At 28.8% G+C, this 17206-nt stretch overlaps 1 protein-coding gene across 1 annotated transcript; it reads left to right on the plus strand.

The window, feature by feature from the left end:
• Positions 1-2833: 2833 nt before the first annotated feature.
• Positions 2834-12369, plus strand: LOC109790707 (WAT1-related protein At5g64700). The gene is made up of 8 exons (XM_029269714.2): positions 2834-3706; positions 5838-6073; positions 8388-8450; positions 9925-10041; positions 10130-10364; positions 10855-11013; positions 11340-11491; positions 11621-12369. The coding sequence occupies exons 2-8, from the start codon at positions 5838-5840 to the stop codon at positions 11859-11861; spliced, it is 1203 nt and encodes a 400-aa protein (XP_029125547.1). The 5' UTR covers positions 2834-3706; the 3' UTR covers positions 11862-12369.
• Positions 12370-17206: the final 4837 nt, after the last annotated feature.

Here is a 17206-nt window from a genome sequence, read left to right on the forward strand (position 1 = left end):
AGGGTTATGGCTGAAGTAGATTGGTATAAAGCTGGTTACATATAGAGGAGGTGGTGGTACTATTTGACAATTATGCCTTGCTTCTGCCTTTTAATTCTAATTTGTTTGCGATTTTCCCCTACGTAAAGGACAATCAGGTATATTTGGGCGAGGAGATGTACCCTCACCTGTTTATGTACATGTATTGTTGTGTCGTTCAAGATATTGGGGTCATTTTACCTTTTGGTACTCTTAAATGTGAGTTTTTGAGAAGGGTGAATGTTGCCCCAAGTCAACTTCATCTAAAAAGTTGGATGTTCCTTTGAACCTTCCAAGTGTTGTGTACTTATGTGTGGATGGAGTCAACCTTGTCCAAGTTCATGTTCTTTTACTAGATGAAGGCGAGTCTACCTATGGGCTGGATTTCGGGTGAGGGAATGATGGGGATTACAAAGGTCGAAATAAGCAGGTGTAATGAGTTGGTGAAGTTGTCTTGTCCTTTGGATGTGAAGATTGTGCTTGCATTACTAAACATTGTTAATCTTGATTGAGCTTTAAAGGGTGAGTGTGGTTTAACTTAGGTGTTTTACCTCTTTTCTTTGGTTAGAGTAGTTTATCGTGTTATGTATTGATACAATGTTGGATTTGGTGTAGGTTTTTTTGGGAAAGAGTATGTGGAAGTAATTGAAAATCAAATTTAAAGTTGATAACAACGTGTTAGTCAAATAGCCTCGTATAACTTAAGAGGGGGGCGGGGGTGAATTAAGTTAACCAATTTTGCCTACTTTTTGAGATCTTAGAAATGCTTTCTCATAAATTCAATTTCTTTGACAAATTGTATGTAAATATTAATGATGCAGAACTACTCAAACACAATTAAATAATAAGTAATTAAAGGTGTAGGAAAAGAAGAATTGCAAACTTGTTTTACTGGTTTGGCCAATCCTGCCTACGTCCAGTCCTCAAGTCTCTAACTTGAGATTTCCACTATTCTTATAATTCTTACAAGACTTGAATCCTCCAACACCTTGGAACTCCCTTTCCTTGTGTTGAGATTCAAAAACCAACAAGGAGAAAAATTCTTTCTCCTTTACAAATCAAATGATCAAGTGGGTAAAGCAGAATAATTCTCTTTGAAGAGTAGATATTACACTTTGAAGATCTTAATGAACTCTTTAGATAATCATGCAAATGTATTTGGCCAAGTAGTTTGGTAAATAGCTTTTTCACAATAGAGTTCGTCATCTTCTTCTGAAAAATATAGGTATTTATAGAGAAGTATCCCTTTGGTTGTATCTTCTCTGAAAAGTTGTAACTCTTGATAATTTTTTAGAAAAGATACACGGGTAATCGATTACAAGGGTTTGGTAATCGATTACAACGGTTATAAGTTCAAAATAATTTAAACGTTGTATCTTTAAATTCAAATTTTGAAATTTCCTCTTATAGTAATTGATTACAAGGTCTGATAATCGATTACCAGAACACATTTTTGTATTTAAAATTTGAACTTTGAAGTTTTCTTGCTCTGGTAATCGATTACTTAAGCTGATAATCAATTACCAAACAAATATTACTATATTTGTTACACAAACTTTTGATTATATAGGAAATTTCTAATTTTTAGTCAAAAATATTTTTGTAAAATCTTTTTGAACATTCTTTTTACTTTTTTTTCAAAAAGATATAAAAACTTACTCTTATATTCAAAAAGATTATTTGAGGTTTTCTTGAAATTATAGTTTTAATGGCCAAGTAAAATTTGCAATTTCTAAAAGTTCTTTTTACATATTAGACTAAGTAAAATTTGTTTCTTGATCAACTTACTTTAACTTAACATTTTATTTTTTATAATATTTTAGCATCATCAAAACTTTGTGCATATGTTCTTCCGCACAACGAGTAGAGGCCCCAAAAGGTCCATTGACTAACGATTGTGGCTATGTCAGTTAAGGAGGAACCAATAGTGCCTCCCATGGCGAGGAAGTGGAAAAACGATTGTGTTCCAAGAACCACTGCTCATCCCACATCTCAATCACCAAAGAAGACCAACACAGTTGCAGAGAACGAAGTCCCCTCTTACGAAAAGGCCAAAAGTGGGGCGATGAGGTTGCAACAATTGTGGAAATTGGGCATGTGGGGGTAAACATGTGGGAGGCCGAGAGGAAGGTTACCGCTGAGGAGATAAAGATGACTAATGGTGGTGGTGGATGATGGGTGCCCTATATTGATGTTGCTCATAAAAGGAAAGGTCTTGCGTCTTCGAATGAGTGGTTGATTCAGCTAGCCAACCTTGGTGAGAGTTCAACTTACACCATAGAAGAGTGTGGGAAGCCTTTGTGGGAATCGCTCGTGAGTCAATGAACCATTTCTTCTTCATTCATAGCCACAAAGGGAGGTGCCAAGGTTATATCATGTGTTGATAGGTTTTGCTACAAACTCATCGGTTGTAAAGTGTTGGTAAGTTGGGTTCTCATTTTTATCAAATTGGGTGTTTGAGTGATTTTATAGAGACTAAAAACATTGATAATTTAACATGGTTTGTATTTACTCCTTCCATTTTTTTTCATAGTCGTTTAAGGTTTTGTACGGGACTTAAGAAAATAATTGATATTTTTAAATATTTATTACTTACTTTTCTGTTATACCCTTTATTTTATTTTATTTTCATTTAAGTCAAGAGACTGTTGATTTGTGTACATGAATTAATGCATTGATTATTAGCATATACATGTGAACTGTAACCTACTCCATTTAATCACACATGTCCATAAATTAATGTATTAATTATTAAAATACATATGTGAACAGTAACCTACTCCATTATTACATAGGTGGTTGAAGAAAAAATAAGTAAACATTAGAAATAAATAGACACATTGTTCAGTAAGCATACATTAATTATCAAGGGTAAAAATGAAAAAAAATTAATAAATCATTGATTTTAGTAAAATGACAATAAAAAAAATAACAAATTCTGACAAAATGACTATGAAATAAAAGCGGAGGGAGTATATGGTAATTTATTTATGATTATCTAAAATTTCAAATATGTTTAAACTATTTTTTAAAATTATAAAAAGCAATTTCTATTTTTTAAGAAACAAATTCTATTTATTTCTCCTAAAAATTACTTTTTTAAGGAAAAAACACCTTTTATTTTAATTATAAAAAAACTTGCTCTATATGTTAGATTTTAAATTTCTTCTTTTTTAGTTATAATTTAAATTACTTCTAATATATGTGTAAAAAAAATTATTCTTGGTTATAGATCATCGTTATCCATGTACTAAATTTTTGCTCCCTTAAAATAAATTTTTAGTTCCGTCCCTGCTGGCCGACCTAGTTATTTTTAACAGAAGTTAAGTGGAACTAATATATTTTGATCTGGTAGAATTTTATTATTTGAATTTAAAATAAAAAAAAAAAAACAACTCATATTCTATTTATATATATATTCAAAACTTTTATATATCATCATACCTGTGATGGAAAGTTTTGCAGGCGTGCTTCAATATTTTTTCCTTACATTAATTGTTGTAAGCATAAACTGCTGAGGAATTCCTTTATTTAACATTTTGAGAAGGGTCCTATAAACCTTGGAGCTACATAGATTTGTTAATTTGATATCAAAAGCATATCCAAAGCAATTGGTCATCATAACAGAGTCAACGTATTATTCAGTTTTTAAGCTCTCTGAAAGTTCTAATTAAGTGCGGCAGAAAAGGTATATCTCTCCCTATGATCAATTCATGTATTGTAATATGTTGTTCATTAATATACAAAGTTTATTTTATTTACAAGCACATAACGAAAATGGAGGAAAATCAACCAAATAATTATCTTTATAATTGCAAAATGAAAAACTCTCCATGTCAAGTTTGACATTTTGCATGTATTGTTTTTTACGTTCTCTAGATTTGCTTTTTCTTTTCTTTTCTTTTTTTTTTTTCCTCACAGATTGTCGTTTTCATCGATTTCATAATTAACATGCAGTTTTTACTTCCTTTTTTTTTTCTTCTTAAACTAACTATAAATCTAATTATCCCGCACATGCTAGATAAGAACTTTAAAAAAGGAAATTAATTACAAGGAGAGTTGTTATATGGTACCCTTAGAAATCAAGGGTTTTGGTAATGAGTTAATAGTTGAATGAATTTGAAAATGACAAGGGAGAGAGAGAGAGAACAAATTTCATGAAAAACAAATTAAGATTATACTGAAAAGTCTTGGGGTTTGTTATCCGATCCAGTTAAAACTCACGTACGTGGGTGTCAGTAAATAGGATTCTGAAAAGAAAAAATATATATCCTTCTGTTCTCATGAATGCCCATGCATCGAGTAAGAAAAGAGTTTTCTGCCCAGGGAGAGAACAAACTTCTTGAGAAAACAAAAATCAAAGGGTTTTAACTTCGTTATGCTAATTTTTATTTGATTTTATTAAACATAACTTACATATTCTAAAACATAACTTCACTTTATCTTATAAAATTAGTTTTATAAGTTGAATTACATTTTTAAAAAGTGAAATTTTCAATAACTTCATTACAATTTTGTTTTGTTTGAAGATTTTGCATTCATCAACTAGTGACTAAAATAGAGTATATATAAGTATAAAATAATCTTCACATTACAAATTAGTTTTCTAAGATTGAAATAGGTTCAAAATCATTTTTTAAGATGATACCAAAATGTGCTATAGGAATTTGGTAAATTTCAATTTCAGAGTACAAAATGTGTGATGCCAATAATTGGAGAGATTTCTTCACATGTTACTTTAATAAAATCTTCAAAAGGTATACAAGAGATATCAACAACAATAAAAGAAATAGAATTAAAATAATTTAAAGATCAATAGGGTAAAACTTTTATATATAAAATCATTTATAGGAGAAAAAAAATTATAAGAAAAGGTTAAATAAGTTTTTCTGTAAGTTAATTTATAGAAACTTTCCTATTAATTTCTTCAAGATCTTATTTTATAACTTATACAAAATTAATTTTAACTTATAAAAAAGTTTATTTCAATTTTTCTGTTAGAAACATTTTTAAAGAAATTTATCCAAATAAATCTTAACGATTCTCAAACCCCACACTGAGTAAGCTAATATTTCATTCAAATAACTACTGAAGAACCTAGTTAATTTAATTAGTATGAAATGATGTTTACGAATTCCACACCAATTGTTTGCAATAGGCTAAAAAAAATTCATGAGATTAAGCATATCATTTTTGTTATTTCAACATGAAGTTGTCATGTCGCCATAGATCTAAAATAGAAGTTATCTATGAATGAAGAGAGTACCCACAAAATGCCAAAAAGAAAAAGAAAATAAATCCAAATAACTTTAATTCCTTGATATCAACACTTTTGGCCATATATTTGAATACAGGTTGTAGTTTTCTATCTTTTTTAATTTACCATGGTTTACACACACATGACTTTTCTTTGAAGAAATTTGCTCAAATATTGACACTTTCTTATATAGAAGATATTATCTAGGTTGCATGACAACACGACACCAACCATCCATTACCTCACAAAATGTCCCAAAAACCCAAATTAAATTATTACTATTATTATAATATGATATCACAAATGGCATACAGTACATGTTACAGTGGCAACATGGGAGAAATCATTGGCAAGTTGAAACTGAGAGTTTCCTAACATAATAGTTTTGTCCTAATGCGTCGCATGTGTCACCATATTTCATTTACTTTATAAGTTTTCATTAGCACTTAATTTTGGAGTTTCACTAGTGTTATAACTTCACATATACCTACACATCTTTGTTAAGTATATTTGTATCTTCCACCTTGTTATAATGCGCTTGTTTCTTTCTTTTCCTTGGTAGATGGTAAAAATGAGTGGAACGCATAGAGAAATGGAGAAGATTAGGAGAACTTTGAAACAATGGCTCTCATCATCGAAGGTTCTATGGAGCATGATATTAGTGCAAGTTTTTATTAGTGGGATGCAGCTATTATCAAAGGCCATACTAGTTAAAGGCTCTTTCATCTTTGCTATCGTTTCATATCGCCATATTGTTGCTGCCATTTGTATTCTCCCCTTTGCAATCTACTTTGAAAGGTAAGTTTTTTTTTATATTCTTTTTATTATTTCATGCTTCGCTTTTATTTAAAATTAATATACATATATGTAATATAATACTCATCTCATGCATCTGAAATTGATTATTTTCTACTTTATGTTTGGCCTATTTTTTTGTTTTAATTTAAAAGTTATTTTAAAACTATAGTTCATAAACTCTAAAAATAAATAGAAATTATTTAACATTTTTAAAAAATTTACAAAAGATTATTAGAGAGAAAAAGAAAGGGGTGAGGGGGGAGTGCCAAGAGAAGGACAACGAAAGTAAGAAGAGAGGGATGAGAGTCCAAAGGAGACAAGAAAATGGGAACGAGAATACTCTACAATATTCTCTCTATTTCTCTCTTACATTGTTTCTTCCTCTTCTTCAACTCCTCAATTCTTCATTTTCTCTTTTCTTTAGAGAGGATTTGCGGGAGGAGAGAAGTTTGCAAGAGAAAGATAGTGTGAAAATTAAAAGGGAGATTGTGGAATTAGATTTTTTTCATTAAAATAATATCATACAAGAAGAGTTTTGTTATGAATATTCTCATAATTAAACAGAATAGAATTTTTAACTAAAGAATAAGTTAGCAACGTTTACTTTCTCTTCTATTACATTAAATAATAATAGAAGGAGAATATCTTATAATTTATCTAATTTGATTAAAAATTATGTCATTCATAGAAATATTTTTCTCATTATGATGAATAAAATTCACAATCAATTTGCAATCTGGTTCAATAATTATATTGATTGTAAAGTCAATTAAGAGTATAAAATATAATATTTGTTTTATCCTTTTTTATTGACATATTGACTTTGATAAAGGTAGTTCTTGTTCGTAAAAACTCACCTCTTTCATTCCTTAAACATGCTTCAATTCCTATGGTGCCTTTTTAATAATAATAATAATAAAAAGTTGTACCACAATTGAATTTCAATTTGCATATTCGAGAAGGAATCCAGACATTAAAGGGAGGTTCTATAATCTATACAAGATCTGCTTGTTGTTCATCAACATTCAACATTTAATTTGTTAGCATCTAACCGATCTATAAGAGCAAATTTTGATCTATCAAGCATTGAATCCGCTTGCTCATGTTTTGCATTTCGAACCATTTCATTCCTTCTTCGTCAACTACTCCACATAGTCATGAAAAAAAGTTAAAATTGATCCTTCAACAATATTCCATTTAATTTAAAAAAATATATCTTTAATTGATTCACAGTTCAACAAAGCATATGATTAATTTGTGGTCGCAATCTACATCATTGTAAGACTTCAAAGCTTTGTAAACATGTTATCAAATTATGTCAATAATGTTTTACCCATTAGAACAAAATATGCAAGAAGTTTCAATTTTTAAAAGCTGTTTTATTTAAAATTTTTAACAAAGTACTTATTTTTTTCCTCTTAAAAAGAATAAGTTATTTTTAAGGTATTATTTTAGATAAACTTCTCTTTAAACACTTATAGAAAAAAAATTGAAATAAATTTCTCTATAAATTAAAATTTGTTTAAGTATAAGTTAATCAGTAAAAAAAACTTTCTCATACTAGCTTTTACTGAATTTTTTAATGTATGTATAAACTAATTTTATTTTATTTCTCATACTAACTTTCTCATAAGTTAGTCCGTACATATTTCTTTCTATTTTTTTATTCTATAAATATTTCTATAGAAGTTTATCGAAATATATTCTTAATTTTTAAATTTTTCAAAAAGTATAAGAATTTAGTGGTTATGCACTAAAATATAACATTTTTTATATTGTTAACCAATCACAAATCATAATATGTATGACTTGTAAGTAGTTTCCTTTTAAAAATAATAAATATAAACATATTAAATATGACATTGGATGACTATGTAATGTGTTTGTAGATATACTATTTTCCCTTAAAATAATGTGTATAAATCAAAGTCTCATTTTAAAAGAAGAAAAACTCAATAAAATGGATCAAATTATCTTTGATGTTACATTCTCAAGTTAATCCTTCTAATAATTTATAAACAAATTAATTAAAAATATATTTTTTCTAACATTAGCTTTAAGATGATTTTAGGAAATTAAAAAATTATTCTATTAGATATATTTTAGAGATTTTAATTTAATTATTATTCTTTTTTCTAATAATTTTTTTTTCATTAGTTGCTTAAAACTAACTTTAAAGACTCGTGTTAACAAACCACAAATAAAAATAAAAATGATTTAATATCATAAACTCATGAACTAAAACAATTTATTCTTTGAATTACTCTTTTGACTGTATGTCCTCTCTTGCTAATGATTTGGGTTGCGAATGCAGAGGACGCAAAATGGACTTCAGTCTGAAGGTTTGGTTCTGGCTCTTCGTTAACGCATTGATGGGGTATATGCATTCTTTACTTCCTTAAAATCAAACTCTCCTCTAAATATACATTCATCGATGGGGTTTGTTTATTTAAACTTTTAAAAAAGTGTTTTTAAATAAGTATTTTAAGAAAACATTTTTTAAGTAGTAAATAGAAGTTACTTCTTAAAAAAGTAAGAAAAAAAAAACTACTTATTTTCTTAAAAGGAAGTGTTTTATTGGAAAAGAAAATTAAACAAATAAATCCATTACTAACTAAAAATGTCTTAAAGTAAAAAAAAATTTTACATAAAAAAATTTCATTTGATATTATTCATGTACTTATAATTATATATTTATTCTATTTTTATATATAAGATTCAAATACTTAATTTATCAAGATTAAGAAAAGTAGTTAATATATATGATAATAATAAATTTGTTTTATTTTTATAATTTTTTAAAAATTATATTTACACTATTTCTCTCTCCTAATTAATAATTATCTTTTTTTAACTAATTAAGATACATGTCTTGTATCATTCTCTCCTAATTAATATTATTTTCTCTCCTAATCAATTAGAATGTATGTTTGTTAAAAAAATTATAATTATTATATTTAATCAAATTAAGAAAATATATTTTAATTTAAATTATTTTAGTTTAAAAATAATTAATCTATATAATAATATAAATTGAAATCTTATATAAAATTACAAACAATTATTATAAGATAAGCCAAGATGAAGCCAACCACACACCGAATAAACCCTCTCCCCCAAACCACCTTACAAATGAATACAATTAGCATGAAAAACTTTATATGAGGTAACTACTTGGTCTTTATTTTACATTCAATAATCAAATAGTATTGTTTTATATATACTTAATAAATAGCATGAATTACTGAGTAAAAAAAGATGGCGTGAATTACATGAAATTATAATTGTAATATATCTTGAAATGTTTAAACCATATAAACACATGTGCTATGTTCCTTTTAACCATTTCACCATAACTTTTACGAGTTCTATACGATGCATATTTATAATAATTAATGTCATGTCATTAATGATATGAGTAGGTAAGTTTAGGTTAAGACAAGTTTTGAATATATAAATTTAATCTATTTTATAAAATTAAAAGGCATAAATTTGAGTTATTATTTTTTTTTATATATAATTTATATTAGTTTAAGTAATTCTTCAACTTGAATATTATTTAATTTTTAATAATATTGATCATTTATTTTTTATTATAAATTTATTTATATTATTAATAATATATGTATTATATTATATAAATAAATAGATTAGTCTATAAATCTAAATAATAAGTCTAATATTTTTAAATAAATAAATTTTTTCAAGGTTTAAATTTAACTTTTTTCATTAAATAGATCAAATTTGACTAAATTTTAAACAAGTGAAACTATAAATTCCTATTTAAGATACCACTTTTTCTTATCCCTATCGTCATTATGTTTTTCAAAATGATGGCATCAAATACTCAGGATGACTCTAGCTCAAGGATTCTATTATTATGGTCTACGAGACACTTCAGCTACTTATTCCGCCAATTTCCTCAACTTAATTCCTGTATTCACCTTCTTTACCTCTATCATATCCAGGTATCTAAAAATAGCAACCTATATAACTAAATATGCCGATCTTCCTAGCATTATTGCATAACCAACATTAGTTGATGAATGAATGCAGAATGGAGAAATTGAGTTTGCACACTTGGACTGGTAGAACCAAGTTAGGAGGGGCAATATTGTGTGTTATGGGAGCATTAACTTCCAGTATTTACAAAGGGAAAGAATTTTATATTGGTCATCACCATAGTCATCATGTTCATGAGGCTGCTGGGGCACATGAAACTCACAAGCTTAGGGGCACTATATTTTTGCTTTGCGGTTGCCTCTCATACACAACTTGGTTTCTTGCACAAGTATGTTTCCCATTCTTTACTCTCTTGTATATTGTATCTAAATATATATGTGTTTTTATTTGGTTGCTTTATTATTAAAATGTACAATATATGAATTTTTTTTTCTTCCACTTTCAATGTTAGTTTAGTCCTATGTGGTAGCAACATATGTCCATTTTTCATTGGACTAGGTTACATTGTGTTAGTGATAAAATAAACAAGAAAGAGTTAACTTGTATATATTTTGGTAATTAGAAGATCGCACATTAAGCATTTTAATAATTAAGGGATTAACTTGAACAAATTCAAAAGAAAATAAAAAAGATCAAAAGAGTAATCTAACTAATTATCTAATATTTTATTAATAATTAAGAATGGATTAAGGTATCAATTTATATAATGTAATATTTAAAATAAATAATTAACAAAATCATAATAAGTTATGCTAACTTATATCATATCTATATCTAATAAGGTGTTTCAAGTAATCCTAAGTTTTCAATTTATTCAGGTCAGATTGATGAAAGTATTTCCATTGAGGTACTGGGGAACAATGTTATCATGCATTTTGGCAGCAATTCAAGCAGCAATAATAGGCGTTTGCATAGATTCCAGTAAAGCTTCTTGGAAATTAGAATGGAATCTACAACTGGTCACTATAGTGTACTCAGTAAGATACTCTTAATGCTTTTAAAGTAATTTCTCTTAGATTTAGCATCAATTTGTTTAATTTTCTTTAGTACTATTATATCAATTATTTCCTCTCAAATTTCATTCTAAGGTCTGAAAGACTAATTAGTCTCCCAAAGGCAAATTCCAAAACATTTAATTTCTAGGAAATTACGATCATATGAAATGGATAAAAATCATGAATCATGATGCAGCTTGGTTTCTAAATTTGAAAGTCATCACTATGATTTTCTTTGACATTGAACTATGAATGAGGAGCATGAACACACTGAAGTGATTGCTAACAAGTTGAGTTTATTTGTGTAGGGAGCATTGACTACTGCTGCCGCGTTCTGCATAATATCTTGGGCAATTACAATCAAAGGACCTAGTTACCCTCCAATGTTCAATCCTCTGGCTCTTATTTTTGTGGCATTTTCAGAAGCTATCCTACTTGGAGAACCATTAAGCGTTGGAACGTGCGAATTCATTTCCTTCTAGACCAATGTTAATTTTCAATGTTCCAAAGAGACAATAATAATGTAGCTAGCTTATGCATTTCCTTGTGATACATGTACAAAAAGTACTAATCTAATATCTGCATGCAGGATGCTGGGTGTGGTTTTTATCATTGTTGGATTATACTCCTTTTTGTGGGGCAAAAGTAAAGAGACAATGCTAATAACTCAACAACCAAATGTAGCAGATACAGAAGAATCAGACATCATTGATTTAATCCCTGCGGGGCAATCACCAGCTGCAGTAGTCCCATCTTTTTCTCATACAAATTCCAAAACTAGAGTTTTTGACATTGAAAAGTCTGTAGAAACTGAAAGTGTACTAGTTTAAAGGTAGGATTGTTTCTTTATCTTCTTAATGTATCGATACATAAATATGAAACTAATGTAAATATTGCTTCTACTACAACAAAATTGCCATATAATGACACACACCCTATAGTGATACTATACATGTCACTAAAAATTACTTTTAGCTATACAATAACTACAATATATGTTGATATATTATTAAAAAGTGTGAATATAGACTATAGTGACACACAAAATATGTTGTTGAATCTCATCCAAAATCAACACTAAAATTATGCGTAACTATATGTCAAATAGACATATACCTACATATATTGTACCTATAGTGACACTTTTTGTATGTCATTATATGTAACATTTATTATATAGTATTCTAAAGAAACAGAGCTGGATGAAATAGGGGGGTTAAAGATCCGGGAAGAGATATGAGAAATGCATTGCTTTTTAACTAAAATATGGGAATGCTACGAAATTAAGTGTTGATAATTACAATGCATAAATCTACATGACCATGTTGTAAAACTAATAGTTAGCTTTATCCGCTAGACCGAAAAATGCTTGACATAACTATTTTTTAGAAAAGACACACAAAGGCATCACGATAGCCAAGGAGATCCCAAATATTGGGATCTCAATGACACGTTGTAACAACTCGTCATGGTCATCATACTGCATAACTACAATTAAAACAATTGAAATATATACTAGAATAGTATAAAATAAATATATATAACTGAGGTCGCTTAGCTCGCAACCATGAACATCTATATAAATACAACACAAGTTGCTAAGCAAGCAATAAAAAGCATCAACAACTAAATACAAAATATTCTACCACCTAGGGTAGTCTACAAAAAGAAATCAACTCTAAGCGTCTCCTGTGACCTCCATCAACTATCATCCAACTTATTCTTGTCTTGTTCTCATATAACATATGATCATCACAATCCAAATCACATAAAAACATATAAGGGTAAATTAGGTAAAATAAGCAACTCACATATATATATATATATGCAACATGACAACTTTATAATCATCTTCACATCCCACACAAACAAAAAACAAAAAACAACACATATACAACACATCTCAATCACATTACAGCTCATATCAACACATATACGTCGTCACGCATTTCAATTCAGAGATCTCCTACAACATAGGGTGAGCAGTATAAGTAGTTAAGTCTTACCGAACCGACAACACATCGATCTTTTTGGCTTTCTATATCAATAGTAAATTGGATATCAATTCACAACACAATAAAAGTTTCTCAAACTTTGTCACTTAAACAAGAAAGTGTAGTACTATGTCAAGATATAACAACTAGGTATAGGTCTACCATGACATTAGCTAACTTAACTAAGCCACACCTATGGGATTAGCCTACCGACTATCCTCCAAATACTACAACTCTCTGATACTTGATTAGGAACTAAGTTCCTGACTTCGTACTTTACTCAAATTGGCCGCTTGTAATTAATATAGCTCGACCTGACCCCTATACTGTGGTCGCTTTATAGACGTCTACCTCGACCTTGTCCACACACGATACCAACTAAGTCTTAGAGGAGAACAACATATATAGCATCCACTTCAAGGGACAACTTCCTAAAGAGAGTTTTTTAACAAATTGGATTCTCAGAGCACCATAACACTCTTAATCCACACAATAGGATGAGGAATTTTTGAAAACATCTCCTCTAGTCCTAAGTGGTCAACACATCTCATCAACACAACACAACACAACACAACAACACAGTTCTAATCAACACGGTTTAATAATACAATTGTTCAATCAACTCACAACTCAACAACACAGTCAGTTTAACAACACTATTTTTCAGCACAACTTATATATCAACTCTACACATCTACACAATTGCACAACTCAGTTACAACATGCATCTCACATCTTACAACTCTATCTCAACATGCTTCAACAACACATCATATTCCACATATGAAACAACATGCAACTTATAGAACAACTCCAACAACATAAACACATTCAACAAATAATACAACTCAACCAAGATGTTTACAACTCATCTGTTATGCCAACTTACACACATAAACAACATAAATCAACTTAAGCACCCAAAACAACTTTTAATTTAACCAAATCACTTATTGTGAAATGACAACCTTCATATAAAACATCATATATGAAGTTATACTACTCTTATCATGCTCATCCTTATCTCATATGAAAGATAAGAAGATTTCCTATAACTCTCATGAAGACATTAAGTCTTAATTCCATCATCTACCTTATTAAAAAAATGTAAAAATCGTAACAATTAGCCTAAATCCTGACAGTTTCACTAAAAAGGTCATAACTGGAGTTTTAGACCTCCTTTTTGGGTTATTTCAGCGTCATTTGAAAGCTAACATCCAAGGTTATAACTTTCATGAAGATTTCCTATAACTCTCATGAAGACATTAAGTCCTAATTTCATCATCTACCTTATTAAAAAAATGTAGAAATCGTAACAATTAGCCTAAATCCTGACAGTTTCACTAAAAAGGTCATAACTGGGGTTTTAGACCTCCTTTTTGGGTTATTCCAGCGTCATTTGAAAGCTAACATCCAAGGTTACAACTTCATGAAGATCTCAAGACCAAATTTGGTCATTTACCCTTGGCGTGCCAACGCTCACTTCAGAACTCCAGCTTTGGCTTTCTGCCAACTTCGTTTTCTCCCGAAGCTGTAGCGCCCAACTTGGAGTTGCAGCACTAGATCTCTACCGCCCTGTTTTCTCTCACAGTTGCAGCGCTAGTTTAGCACTCCAGCACTAAGTGTAGAGCTTTCTTCACTTTCATGGCTTTCTACCTACGTTTTTCACCTATAATCCATCAATTTTACCTCTAAATATAATCTACCTTCATATTCTCTACTCATTTTTTTCATACAACCCAGAAACCCCAAGAAATACCACATGCATGCATTAAGATTGCAAAGAGATCATCAAGAACAACAAGGTTTCAGCTTTCACATGCAAATAACTTCAAATCCCTTTTCCCAACTAAGATTTTCATAATTCACACCAATTTTGAGTTCTCAACTCAATCAACAACCCCACAATTCATAAAAATCCAAGATTTCTAACTCTCCTTACCTCGGAAAGGAAGAAAAATCTGACTCCAAGCTAACGAGAAGGGAGAAGGAGAAGAAGAGAAATGGAACGGGAGTCTTCCTTCACAGCAAACTTAAGAATCACAAATGAAGTGAATGAGTTTTTGGGAAAGAAATGAAATGGAGAAAAGAGGGGAAGAAAGACTCATGAGTCTCACACACATAAATTAAAGTATATTATATACTAACACCTCTTAGATTTATCATATTCCTTTCTATGTCCTTTTTCTTTTAATCTTATGCTAAGTAAAAAATTTACTAAGTAAAAAAAATTAACATGCGCATTTATATTAACAATGATCAATTCTGGGTTTTTCAAATGATTTTGATAACTAAAATTTAAGAATAAAGGTAATATCAATGCAAAAAGAAGTTGAGAGTAAACTTCCCCATACTCTTCCCGATGAAAATTATATGATTAATTATATAATTCTACCCATCTAACTTGTTAAAGTTATTAAATAAAATTCCTAAAATATTGACTCCTCGACATTTAGTTTCCAAGCGCTTTCGTTATCCACCAATCCCTTACATGATTGATAAAACAACTTGCATTAAGCATTGTAATAATATGACAACTAATGAAGATCATTCCTATTTTTAGCAAATTAATTCATTAGAGCACCTCCAATGAGGGTGCTTGTTGTGTATCTTAAAAATAAGCAACAGTGCTTATAAGAAATTTTCATTGGAGTCATCTTACGTGGCAAGCCAAGTTCTAAATTTTTTAGCTTTGTTACTTCTCCAAGCAACAGTGCCTATAGCAATTTGAAAATTGAAATGGAGAAGTGTGATTGGTTGATTTGATCCAAGGCGGAACATGGACAGAGAATTTGGAAAAAGTATAGTATGAGGTGTCAAAATATGTAGTATAAGTTGTAAAAAAGTAGGGGTGCTTATAAGCAATTTCTATTGGAGCAAAAATTATAAAAATATAATATGAGTTGCTTATAAGTGACGTGGCACAGTGGGACCCATTTAAAGTAGTTGGGAGTTGCTTAAGCAACTCCCATTGTAGATACTCTTAGGTAACTCATTCAACTCATTGAGAGATTCTCTAGAGTAGTGATATCTTTGACCTTAATTAACTAGAAAAGATCAATTTTTGTGTGGATCGGGACTTGTGAGTTGAATATTTTAAAAAAATTAAATCTTATAATGATTAATTTTTTAATGATGCTAAATTAAATGTTTTAATTATTTTAAAATAAATTAAAATGAAACGATAATAAAATATGTTAATTGATATTTCAAATAAAATATTTTACCTACGAAATTTATCTATGGGTGAAGTTATCTACGGAAATTTCCGTAGATAAATTATCTACGGAAAAATTCGTAGATAACTAAATATTATCTACGAAAATAATTCCGTAGGTAATATTCCGTAGATAACTAAAAATTATCTACAGAAAAAATTCCGTAGATAATTAAACATTATCTACGGAAAAAATTCCGTAAATAATATTCCGTAGATAATAATCATTTTTCTTGTAGTGAATTAACTTGTTAGTATCGGTGTTGTTTGACTCCAATGAGCCTTTTGAAGTTTATTATGATACTTCTTATCAAAGGTTAGTATTTGTGATGCAAACAGAAAGGTTGTATCCTATGTACTTCAAAAAACAGTTGAAGACTTATAAGAAAAACTATCCTGCTTTTGACTTGGAATCAACAAATGTGGTATTTGCTCTAAAAATGTTAGACACTACATAAGTAAAAAAGTTTAATAAAGTTTTATATCATAATGTTAAATTAATTAAATGATACCTTTAACAATTTTTTATAAAATGTAAATTTTATCAATTCAACTATTGTATTTGATGATATTATACTCATGATAATATGCATATCAAATTTTAAATAATTTAGATTTTTCTAAATATATTATCTAATAATATATATTTACATGTATTAAATATATATATATATATATATATATATATATATATATATAATTTCATAATTGAGACCTTAAGGATGTGTTTGCTATGCATTAAAGTGTAGGACAATAGGAACTATATATAAGACAAATGTTTAAATTACTTGACAATTTTTTGTTTTGTGTATTGCTCGGTGGATAATGGATAACACAAACAAAATAATATTAAATTTATTATAATATCATTTTTAATATTAATTATTTAATAAATTATTATTATTTTAATGAAAATGACAATGACAAAAATTGCGATAATAACATTAATAATAGAAATAATAAT

Source organism: Cajanus cajan, chromosome 9 (assembly GCF_000230855.2).
Source record: "Cajanus cajan strain Asha chromosome 9, NIPB_CcT2T_4, whole genome shotgun sequence".
NCBI classification, from domain to species: domain Eukaryota; kingdom Viridiplantae; phylum Streptophyta; class Magnoliopsida; order Fabales; family Fabaceae; genus Cajanus; species Cajanus cajan.

Coding starts and splice junctions, on each gene's coding strand:
- LOC109790707 (XM_029269714.2), top strand. CDS start 5,838: ATGGTAAAAATGAGTGGAACGCATAGAGAAATGGAGAAGATTAGGAGA. Junction 10,042..10,129: donor TTTACCTCTATCATATCCAG/GTATCTAAAAAT, acceptor GAATGAATGCAG/AATGGAGAAATTGAGTTTGC. Junction 11,014..11,339: donor TGGTCACTATAGTGTACTCA/GTAAGATACTCT, acceptor TTATTTGTGTAG/GGAGCATTGACTACTGCTGC.